Source organism: Apis mellifera, linkage group LG2 (assembly GCF_003254395.2).
Source record: "Apis mellifera strain DH4 linkage group LG2, Amel_HAv3.1, whole genome shotgun sequence".
In the NCBI taxonomy this organism is placed as follows: domain Eukaryota; kingdom Metazoa; phylum Arthropoda; class Insecta; order Hymenoptera; family Apidae; genus Apis; species Apis mellifera.
Genome location: NC_037639.1, coordinates 4,545,097 through 4,557,593, shown reverse-complemented (window position 1 = coordinate 4,557,593; position 12,497 = coordinate 4,545,097). Strand labels below are relative to the sequence as shown.

Genomic DNA, 12,497 nt, shown 5'->3' with positions numbered 1-12,497 from the left:
TATCAAATTTATTCAAATTCACACAATTCGATTTAAGTATATATTTTATATATTTTATAAAAAAAATTTTATAAAAAAATATTCAAATGTTTATATAAACAAATTATTTTAATGTTAGTAAATCAAATTTTGAATTCAAATGTATTAATATTAATTATTAATATTATTAGTTATTAATATTATCTTTTCTATTATAAAAAAAATAATTTCATTTTATTAATTTAAGTTTATTATAATTTTAATTTATTATTAATCTAAGTTTATTATAATATTATTAAAAACACTAATATTATTATTAATATTACGAATATATAATGAATATATATTTGTAAAATTAATATATAGATATATATTCATATATATATGATATTAATATGCATTTACTATTTATTAAAAAAAAAGAAAATTTATTGATATTTTTTCATCTATTAATATTTTTATTTTTTATTTTAAATATTAATTTATATAAAATATTTTCAATCATATAAAATATATATATATGTTTATATGTATGTATTTATAATTTTAGTTATAAAATATATTAAATTATTTATCAAACTTTATTATAGAACTAATATTAAAATTATTTTCTATTTAAATATTATTTTTACATATTATATGTATAATTATATAAACTTTTGATACACCATCTATATACCGATATGCTGTGTTATTAGTCATCACAAGTTAACATATTTAAGTTACATACTTATATTATTCATCAGTTAGAATTTGGAATTCATTAAAAACGCATTATAATGGAACTATTCAATATTTCATTGTTATTTTTTATTACATTATGGCAATCTACGTTACAACATATTTTTTTAAATAAATTTTATGGAAACTATCAAAAGTCATTGAATATTCAAAATGAATTACATAGCGCGAAATACAGATATGAGATTAAAACTATTGATATGCCGGTATGTGATTAGTATTACAATAAACTTAATGCAAAATTCTTAATAAATAACATTTACTATGAATAATTATATATTTCATATTTATATACATATATATTATACATGTATTTATATGTACATATATAATGTATTTATTAATTGTTATAGAAGAAATTTCTGAATATTAAAATTTGATATAGTTGTAAATTGTATGATCAAATTAATATATATATTGTGTTTTTAATTATATATAATAATTATATATATATCATTTATATATCATTTTAGAATAAAAGTAAAATGCTTTAAAAATTACAGGTAGATCATTTTAGTTTTTCAGTATTAAATACATTTAAATTACGATATCTTATAAATGGTACTTGGCAAAAAACAAATAATGCACCAATTTTCTTTTATACTGGAAATGAAGGTAACATAGAAACTTTTGCTCAAAATACAGTAAGTACAATTTATAAAAAAAAATAATGCAATTTAATATATTTTATAAATATAAATTATATTCTTTTTATTTTATTATTTATTATTTTACATCTATTGTAATAATTTGATATAATATTATAATAATAATTCTTTAATTCCAAATTTTAATTTAATCATTATTTTTATAGGGTTTTATGTGGGATATAGCCCCAGAATTTGGAGCTTTGTTAGTTTTTGCTGAACATCGTTATTATGGAGAATCTATGCCTTATAATAATAAATCATATGCAGATTTAAATCATTTAGGATATTTAACATCTCAACAAGCTCTTGCAGATTATGTTGATTTAATTCAATATCTAAAATCTAAACCAAAATATAAAAATAGTCCTATAATAGTTTTTGGTGGTTCATATGGTGGTATGCTTAGTGCATGGATACGCATAAAATATCCTCATATTGTACAAGGGTTAGTAAAATAGTATTATTTAGAAATAGTTTATGATAAAAATATAAATTTTATATTATAGAGCAATTGCATCTTCAGCTCCAATATTACAATTTACTGGAATCACAGAATGTGAAAGTTTTCTACGTATAGTTACTTCAGATTTTAAAAAAGCTCATTCAAATTGTCCAAAACTTATTCGTAAATCATGGAATATTATTATGAATATAACATCAACTAGTAATAATATTTTTTATTTATATTATTTTATTTCTAATATGTAATATTCTTTATTTCTTACATATTCTACATTTTTTTCAATAGATGAAGGGAAAAAATGGTTATCAGATAATTGGAAATTATGTCAACCTTTAAAGAATGAAAATGATATTGAACAATTAATATCTTATTTGCAAGATATTTACACAAATCTTGCTATGGTAAATTATCCTTATAAAGCTAATTTTTTGGCACCATTACCTGCTTATCCTATTAATGTAAGTATCTTAATTTTTAAATAATCCAATATAATTCTTCTAATCCAATCAATATATTTATTACATTTTATATTTCATAAAATATTATTTCTACTATACAGGCTGTATGCAAACACTTAACTAATGAATCACTCACAGGAATAGAATTATTAATAGCAATAAAAAATGCAATTAATATATTCACTAATTATACTAGTGAAACAAAATGTTTAAATTTAAATAATTCTACACCTCAATTAGATGCTATAGGATGGTCTTTTCAAGCTTGTACAGAAATGGTGATGCCAATATGTTCAGATGGAATAAATGATATGTTTAAACCTCATACTTGGAATTTGGATGAATATAGTAATGATTGCATAAAACAATATTCAGTAAAACCACAACCAAACTTAATATGTGAAAAATATGGATGTAAAGATTTATCAACTGCAACAAATATTGTTTTTAGGTATGTATTATTAAATAATATTAAATTTGATTAAATTGAAACAAAAAATTGGAATTTAATATATAATATAAATATTAGTATAGATTATAATTATTACTCATATTATAATCTTTTATTTATATATTTTTGATATGTTATTTAGTAATGGTTTAATGGATCCATGGTCTAGTGGTGGAGTATTACGAAATTTATCTTCTTCTGCAATAGCAATAATAATTCCAGAAAGTGCTCATCATCTTGATTTAAGAAGTAGTAATCCTAATGATCCATTCAGTGTTGTTTTAGCACGAAAATATCATCGTTTCTTCATTAAAAAATGGATCAATGAATATCATGAAATAAAAAAGTGATCAATAAAATATTTATATTGATACTGTGATAGAAAAATTCAATAAAAGATATATTAAAAAAAAGTGAATTAAAAAAAATCAAATATATACTTTATAATTATTTATTTTTATATCGTAAATTATATATAAAAAAGCATAACATACACACAATAATAATTATAAACATTTAATATCTTAATAGTAAGTAATAGCTAAACAGAATTGAGTATAAGAAATTTATTATCACAGTACTTAAAGAATGTATGAGTTTTAATAAAAACTTAAAACACACACAGACACAACATTAAAATATTATAATAAATAGCGAATAAAGAATAATCTAAATATAGTTAAAATTCTATTTTAATGATGTGTTTTCTTTATGTTCTTCTTTTAAGTTTATGAACATAAATGATTAAGCAGAACAAAATTCAAATTATTTTTTTTTTTCTTTCAAATAATTATCATAAAATTTTTTGACGAAAAATATTATACAAATACTGTAGTACTGTTATCAAGCTACAAAATCTAGTCTTTATCAAAAGATACATAAATGCTAATGTAAAAAGACATAAGATTACTAAACTTTTGATAAAGATTGCATTTTTGTTTTTTTATCTCTAATATTCCTATATCGAGCAAAACATTTTATTTTTTTATCACACAGGTACAGCACATATTTTCTTTTCTATTTTTATACCAATTAATTATCTATTTAATAACTTATATTGCATGCTATTAAATATGAAAATGTATTTTCTATGATAGTTTATATTCATTATTGAATAAAATTTTTCATTTAGTATTCCATGAACATCACAGGAAAATTTAAACATATAAAACATAAAATTTACTTTTATAGTTTTTCATTTATAATATAATATATGAAAAAATTACCTGAGTTGAAATAATTTTAAATTTTATCGAATATAGTTCTAATTTTTGTTATATTTGTTAACAGTTTATATAAACTAGTAAAAATTAAATAGTTCGTTTATATTATTTAGTTTTAAATTGTATATCATATAACACAGAAATTGTAGTTTTTAATAAATTGTTTTTGTTAATTAGATATTGTCCTATTGTATTATATATATATTCTTTGCTTTTATGCAGTATTTAAAATAAATTAGAACAAACCTGATTCAAAGTAGAAATAAATGTATAATTACAGAAAATACTGATTTCCTCATCATATATATCATATAAACAAAAATAAATTAGAATAATGTCTTTAAAAAAATGCTAAAAAAGGTACTTAGTGAAATATAAATATTTTTATCGTCTTATAATTTAAATAATTTTAATGTGGTGTACGTCTATGTGCTGTAGTTGGCCTTGGAACCCCAGATCTACCTCGTATTTTTTTTGGTTGTACGAAAGTATTGTCGATTCCATTATTATAAGAGAGATATATATTTGACATGTCAGGTTGAATTTGCTATAAATAAAAATTATTATAAATATTACAAATTCTATTTTGAAAAAACATCAATGTCAATTTGAAAAAATGAATACATACATCTTTATTACTTCCTATTGGTGGTGTAGCTTGTGCTTTTCGCATATTATTACCTGTATATGCTACACATTTTAATTGCCATTCTCCAATATCTTCATTCCAATGAACATATCTTTCAATCATTGTCTAGAAAAAAAATTGAATAAATGAAATTTTTAATATATGAATATTTATAAAATTTTATAAATATCATATATACCTGATATTGAACAGGAATGTAACTGTTTACTATTAACTCTTGAAGTTGTAATTCTCGCCCAATACCTCTAACACCTTCTAAAAGTCCTTCCATTTCCCTTTGATGTTCTTGCTGTAAATCAGATAATTCTGCTTTAACAGACATTAACATTGTGTGTACTCGAGCTAATTTTTTAGTTTTTCCTGCAGCTTCTTCTTGCAAAGATGAATATTTTTCTTCTATATCAATTCGTTCAGCTTCTTTTGCTTCAATAGCTTTCTTTAATTGTTCTTCTCTACTTTTACGTTGTTCAAGTTCAATTGCTGCAGCAGCCAATAATTGTTCTTGAGCTTCTGCTTTTTCTAACAAATTTTCACCACCAACTAAAATTTTGTTTTGTAAATTTTGCATTTTCTCTCTTAATGCTTCTTTTTCACTCCTAAAATAATTAATCTTTATAATCTTAAATATCATATTTGTTAATCAATTTTTTAAAAACTTACTGAGTTCTTTTTAATTCAATAACATCTTTATCATCAGGACTTTTATCTTCTCTTTCAGCTTTGTCAATTTTTTCATTAGAATCTACATCTCTATCTTCTAATTCTTCCATTGTTAGTATTTGACTTCTTCTACGTCGTGCTTTTTTTTCATGTCTAGTTTCTCCTGTTTCTTCAGAATCTTCAGACTCATCTTCAGATTCTGAGATTTCAGCACCATTTTCTTCCAATTGTTTACGTAATTGTTCAATTTCAACTTGAAATTGTCGAAGTAAAGCATCTTTTGGATCTTCATTAATTCTCGCTCTATTTTTAATATTTTTAGCACGGTTTGCGTAACGAAGTGTGCTGATAGTTTCATCATAGTTTATATCTGCTGGACTTACATTTGCACACTAGATTTAAATAATAAATTTAAATAATTAAAATAATTATATTGTGAATAATATATTTAAAAAGAAATGAAATTAACATTACCATTAAAGTTTTTGAGTTTCCACCCAAAGAATCTTGTAATAATCTTGTTAGTTTGGAATTTCTGTAAGGCACATGTGAACTCTGACCATCAACTAATGCAGATATTACATTACCTAATGTTGAAAGTGATAAATTAATTTTTGTTGCTTCTCTTAAACGAACTCCAGAAGCTTTTGTTTTACTTTGTCTTTCTGAACCCTAAAATATCATATCATAAATTAATAAATCTATTTTAAATAAAAAGCTAATGTAATAATCATAAGAATTTCATACAGCTAAATCAACTAAATGAAGTTTTCCCATTTTAACATGTTGTTCACCATCTTCTCCAAGTTGACTAGATTCAACAGTAATTGTAAATATCGCATGAGACCTTGAACTTGATACATTCATTGCTGTAGCTCCAACAACACCTATGAATCATACAAATATTATATATTTTATTATATTATTTTATTTATTCATAATAATATATCACAATATAAAAAATACAGCTATTTTCATTATGATATATATATATATATTAATTTTATAATTTATATTAAAATTCAAACTATAAAATTATAAAATTAATATTCAAGATATAAATTTTATTTTATTTTTATTCATAATTTAATAATGAAAGTACTTACGATTTTTATTACCAAGAGACATTATTCGATCTAAATCATCAGCATTATTGACAACATAGCCACTAAGATCTTTTACAAATACTCCAATGTCAGGTCTTTCCTTTACTTCTAATCTTGTATTTTGATCTTTACCTAATAAATCTCTAACTTCTTCATTATAAATTTCTAAATATGTTGCACGTACAAGAAATCTGTAAAACATTATTTCTTTAAATATTTAATTTATTGAATTTTTAAATAAAAAATTGGACTTTTAAAAATTTTAATTTACTTTATAAAAAATACTTACTTTTGGTTATCATGAGCTTTAGCTATATGTCCAAAAATATGTGCAAAGGTATTAGGAATAATACCTCTAAGTTGTGGAGATGTTTTTGCACCTGACATGGTATATGTTTTACCAGTGCCTGTTTGTCCATATGCAAATATAGTTCCATTGTATCCTTGAAGAACTTTATCCACAATAGGTCTTGCAGTTTCATTGTAAATATCAACTTGAGTTGAATCAGTATCAAAAACAGCATCAAAAGAAAAAACTTTTGGTGGTTCTCCTTGTGCAGCATTGGGATTCTCAACTGTTATTTCACTATTTATGGTATCCACACATACTATGTTTTTACAATGCCCGTCCAACTCCTTTCCATTTAAAGGTCGAACACGGACCACAACTCTGACATTTTCTATTTCTCCGAGTTCTGTTGTACTATCCTAGATAAAGATAATTAAAAAATTGTATAATATAAAGAATAAAAAGGAAATATAGATAAATTCAAATCATTTACTATATTTTTTTTTAAATTTCTAATTATTATTATAATTATGATAATAATTCGATTTGACAGATAGAACTGTCAAACAAATATTTAATATCTTTCGTATAAAATTCACATTTTTACAATATATAAAAAATACTAACTTCAGTCCCCGGCATTGCAGCTTTATTTTCTTTTAAAATCACATAAACATACGATTTAGAGCATATTATTTAATCTCAAAACAATGTTTTAATAAAACGTAATGGACTAGCAGACGACCTCCGTAAACAAATGGATCGATTTGTATGATTGTATTACATGAAGATAGCTACAAAGTCACATCATTTACAATCCATGAAGTTAGAAACTTAATAATTCATCAATTATTATTCTTTAATTCTTCAAAAATTATATGATAATAAATGAATTGAAAATATTTTTATATATGTATTTATTATTAATATGTAAAAGTAGAAAACTATAAAATTATATTTTTTTAACAGAAAATAATTTCTATAAATCATATCATTCAACCATAGACTAGATATGAAAGAGATTACAAACTAAATATAAATTTATCTTTTATGAATTTTAATTATAAAATGAAATGAAAAATATTAAATATATAAAATGTTTAGATTTTATTATTTTATTATGCTATATTAAAAATATTTCTCAGCAAAATTATATTTAAAACATAAAAGAAAATTAAAACATCGAGAATGAATTTCATTAAATTCGCAGAAAGAATTGCTCAATTAATTATGCATTATAAATTTTTATTAAAATCAAGATTTTTAAATTTTATATTTGAATAGATCTTCTGTTATATATAAAGTATATATATAATAAAATACGAATTGCTTAATAATATAATATATATAAATTAATAGTATCATTTTTTTTTGTCACAGATTATAGCAAAAATAATTTTATGATCAAAAATAAATTTATGATCTTTTTCTAGTAATAACATTTCTTAAAATTGTATTAATTAATTTTTGTATTGATATTGAAATCTCAAAAATCTTTTTTATAATTTTTTCTAATTATTAACAATAAAATGAATTATTTATTTTAACTAATATTAATTGCTTGTTTGTATTATTGATATCAGCTTTTATAATTTGTCATGTATTTTTATATATTATATACCTATTTTATGTATAGAGTATTTCAATTCATATATTATCTTAATTTACGTTACTTTTATTCATTGCGGAAAGTATTTGAAATAAAATGATTTCAAATATTTTTTGAATTATTTACGTTTTCGTAGGTGAATGCATAGAAATCATATAAAAATTATTTTTTAATAGAATTTTATATTTTTTTATACATTATAATATATAATATATATATATATATATATATATATATATATATATATATATATATATATATATAAATAGGTAAATAGTAAATACATATTAATCGGAATAATAATTAATAATTTTATATAAAAAAATATTAAACTATTTACAACAAATAAGTTGTATAGTTTTTTTGATAAAGAACTGTGAAATATATTAACTAATATATTAAAAATAATATAATTCCATTTAATAAAATAAAATTAACCTTCAAAAATCTTTTATATGCACGAAAAAAATAATAATCAATTAATAATGAAAATCCACTTGAAATAATTCAATTTTTATTTTAAACTTTTTAAATGAAAAACAAAGAAGATTACAATACAATTACAAAGTTATAGTACATACAGTATATTTCTCAATTTTTTAGAATTAAAAAAATTATAAAAAAACATTTAATACATTAAAACGACAATTCTTATAAATACGTATGTAAAAGATATTCTTTAAAAAAAGTATTTCTTTAGAATTCAAAAAAAAAAAATTGAAAAAATGAATTTTCTGAATCCCAAAGAATAACATCTGCAATAGATTAATATAAGAATAGTAAGTATTTCGCAAATAAATATATAAAATTCCACTTCATTTTAAAAATAAAAAAATTTCGCGTACTACCTCTTGTCTAATTATATTCTCCTAATACAAAGCCGAAAATTTGGTCAAAATTTCTTGTCTTGAAATTTCCAGAAAAATTTCGCGTATTATATTCTTTCAAATTATATTTTCCTGATATAAAATTGAAATTAAAATAGAAATTTTATGTTTTTCAATCTCTGGAAAAATTTCGTATATCGAATTATATTCTTTTAATTAAGATTGAAATTTTTTGTCAATGAAGATTATTATCTAAATGTATGATTTTCTTTTTGAACAAGAATATAATTATAAAAGAAATAGCATATGAAATTTTTTCCGAAATAATTCTACTTACCTGTTTTATATTTACCTTTAAATATTTATATCTTTAAGCAGACCCATTAGCAACAACTTTCATCATTTTTTATTTTATTTAATTCTAATTATGAAAAATACTATATTACGTTGTTTTACATTTACTTTTTTGTGCTGGTATGATTTTAAGATCTGTAGAAAATACAAAAAGATATAAAAAATGTACTTTATAATTATATAAATATATATAGTTATATATAATGTCAAAATGCAAAGCTATATGTAAAATATATATATAATATAAAACTATGAAAAAATACATGTATATATAAATAATATATAATATGTATATATATTTGTAAATATAAAATTTATACATAAAATATATGTAAAATTATATGAAACCTTATACAAAACATATAAAAAAATAATTTATATATAAAATCTATATAATTTATATATATCAAATTATATAGATTTCTTGCAATATATAGAGAAAAAAATTTATATAAATATTTATATAATTTATTATATAACTTATGTATTATAATTAATATTATAATTAATAATAAATACATATAAAATATATATACTTACGATATATAAAAATTGGATAGGAATAAATTGTATTAATATAATATATTGTTTTTAATCAATAGATTAAACAAAAGAGATAATATATATACATAAAATATAACATAACAACAACATAATAAAGTTAATCACATATTTAATCCGTCTTTTTTAGAGCATAAATTTTATAAATATAGACAAGAAGAGTAAATAATGAAAGAAAGATAGAAATAGGGAAAAAATATAAAAATTAGTGTCATCTCTAGAGTACCGCAAATTAAACTTATATAGAAAAGGAAAATAAATAAAAAAAAAAGATAGAGATAAAACAAGAATTGATTACTAATGCCATCTCTTGATAACTAAAGACATTTCTTATGATACGTCATGATTATATGAACAAAGATGGCAAATAATAGAAAAGGACAGACAATGAAAAATATGAAAATCAGCGCCATCTCTAGAGTGCCGCAAATTAAACTATATAAAGAAAAGGAAAGTAAATATTAAAAAAAGATAGATATATAAGAATTGGTTAACAACGCCATCTCTGGAGTATTAAAGGTATTAAAGGATATATATTCAAAAGGATAAGGTAGAATAGAATTGAATATCAACGCCATCTCTTGAATGCTAAAGACATTTCTAAAAAATAAGATAAGGTAGGGACAGAATTGAATATCAACGCCATCTCTTTTTTATGAATTTTAAAAATCTTAAAAATATTTTCTTTTATATTCAAGAGATGGCGCTGATATTCAATTCTGTCCCTACCTTATCCTGTTTTTAAGAAATGTCTTTAGTACTCAAAAGATGGCATCACTAATCAATTCTTATTTTATCTCTATCCTTTTCTAATATTTACTTTCCTTTTCTTTATATAGTTTAATTTGCGGCACTCTAGAGATGGCGCTGATTTTTATATTTTTCCTATAGCTATCCTTTTTCTACTATTTGCTCTCTTTGTTCAACTTGATTTTGACACATGATTATATGCTACATAACAAAGTATATATCAATTAAATTTCATTATTTCTTTTTAAAAACTGTATATATATATATGTGTCTTAATGTAAAAAATATAGATATTATATTCTCGGTTTTATATTTCTAAAACCAAGTTGGTATATTTCAAAATATAATATATTTTGAGAAATTATATATTATTTTTTTATATGGTACTATATTGCTAATGTTTTAATGTACATATTATTCAGTGACAAAGATGGAATTTCAATAAACTTGCTTTAATAATAAAAAAAAAATAAGAAGAAATTTTCAAAAATTTTAAAAAAAAATTAAATTATCAAAGATTTATCAAATTTATTTTTTCTCTATTTGTAGTAACTTTTTTAAAGCATTTCTAAAATTCATATCATTAATGGAATAGTTAATTATATAATAATATTTTAATTAACTGTTATTGAATACAAAATAACAAAAACTTTGTATCTATTTTGTATTTTATCTATAATTAAATTTCGATTATTTATGAAATGCAATTAATTAATAAAATGTGTTATATCGCATATAAAATATTATGTTAAATAATTTTTCTATTAAATTAAATTCAATTAAAAAAAAAATGAGAAAAAATGAATTCAAAAATATCACATTAAATATGTTATATGTTTGAATGAAAATTAAAAAATTTAGAAATACCATAAATTTTTTTAAAAAAATAATTTTATATTAAATATATATATATATATTTTAAATATATAATAAAATACTTTTTACTGTGTAATCCATTTAATTAAATATTTAAAAAAATTTTTTTAATTTATTATTAAATTCTACTTATATGTATATTATTTGTTTTCTACATATAATTAATTTAATTTATGATCAGTGTGATAAAAATTTTGATTGCCAATATTGTTGCTTTTTTTATATATTCTTTATTATAAAAATTATTCAATATCAAATGTCAAAGAAATATATTCACACATATTTTCATTATAGTTTAATTCATACAATTACAACAACAAACAACATCAAACAATTTAGCTTCCTCGAGGCTAAATTTCACTTCCGCGAGGGTACATTTTCGCTATGAGTTAATGACTCGAGATAAACCTTTCATGCTACATCAATATTAATATTAAATCATTACAAAATAAATAGCTTATAATTTCACATTTATTGTAGAATACGATGTATAACACAAAGCTCGTTAATGAAATTAATTAGATCGAAGAAATAATTAATTACAAGAATGGAAATAAATATTATATATAAATTATACGCATAATGAAAAAGTCAAGTGAGTTATATCGAAAAAAAAAAAAATGTTTTAACACATAAGTTACTAATAAATGACGAATATCCAATTTACAGAGACAATCATCGAGTGAGAATTGCATGTATATTGCAGTATACGAACAATAGCGAACACATTCCCCTCCCTACACCCTAGTGGTTCCCCCTCGGTATATATCGTACCCCTGGAACCTCGATGCATATCCCCACCTAGAAAGAATATATACCCGTTTGAAGAGAAACAGCAGCTGACGACCGTA

General features: G+C 20.9%; 2 protein-coding genes across 3 annotated transcripts; one reads left to right on the top strand and one right to left on the bottom strand.

Moving 5' to 3' along the window:
• Positions 1–665: 665 nt before the first annotated feature.
• LOC551273 (lysosomal Pro-X carboxypeptidase) lies at positions 666–3,175 on the top strand. Its single transcript, XM_623667.6, has 7 exons — positions 666–926; positions 1,224–1,364; positions 1,535–1,815; positions 1,877–2,034; positions 2,119–2,291; positions 2,393–2,742; positions 2,885–3,175. The coding sequence occupies exons 1-7, from the start codon at positions 759–761 to the stop codon at positions 3,090–3,092; spliced, it is 1,479 nt and encodes a 492-aa protein (XP_623670.3). The 5' UTR covers positions 666–758; the 3' UTR covers positions 3,093–3,175.
• Positions 3,176–4,159: 984 nt separating this feature from the next.
• LOC412711 (kinesin 2B) lies at positions 4,160–9,594 on the bottom strand. Of its 2 annotated transcripts, none has more exons than XM_396164.7 (9): positions 7,297–7,457; positions 6,670–7,088; positions 6,381–6,571; positions 6,022–6,161; positions 5,749–5,946; positions 5,275–5,666; positions 4,793–5,210; positions 4,594–4,719; positions 4,160–4,512 (listed from the first exon to the last, which is right to left on the bottom strand). In XM_396164.7, the coding sequence occupies exons 1-9, from the start codon at positions 7,309–7,311 to the stop codon at positions 4,375–4,377; spliced, it is 2,037 nt and encodes a 678-aa protein (XP_396164.7). In that variant the 5' UTR covers positions 7,312–7,457; the 3' UTR covers positions 4,160–4,374. The 2 variants fall into 2 exon arrangements, with proteins under 2 accessions (XP_396164.7, XP_016766494.1); XM_016911005.2 differs by lacking the exon at positions 7,297–7,457 and adding an exon at positions 9,443–9,594 and having other exon boundaries at positions 4,161–4,512.
• Between the last annotated feature and the right edge of the window lie 2,903 nt (positions 9,595–12,497).

What these genes read in the sequence shown, in the direction of transcription:
- LOC551273 (XM_623667.6), top strand. Translation starts at nt 759, where the DNA reads ATGGAACTATTCAATATTTCATTGTTATTTTTTATTACATTATGGCAA. An exon ending in AAACTTTTGCTCAAAATACA is followed by an intron (nt 1,365 to 1,534) that starts GTAAGTACAATT and finishes TTATTTTTATAG; the next exon opens with GGTTTTATGTGGGATATAGC. An exon ending in TATCCTCATATTGTACAAGG is followed by an intron (nt 1,816 to 1,876) that starts GTTAGTAAAATA and finishes TTTATATTATAG; the next exon opens with AGCAATTGCATCTTCAGCTC.
- LOC412711 (XM_396164.7), bottom strand. An exon ending in GAAACTCAAAAACTTTAATG is followed by an intron (nt 5,667 to 5,748) that starts GTAATGTTAATT and finishes ATTTAAATCTAG; the next exon opens with TGTGCAAATGTAAGTCCAGC. An exon ending in ATTGAATTAAAAAGAACTCA is followed by an intron (nt 5,211 to 5,274) that starts GTAAGTTTTTAA and finishes TAATTATTTTAG; the next exon opens with GAGTGAAAAAGAAGCATTAA.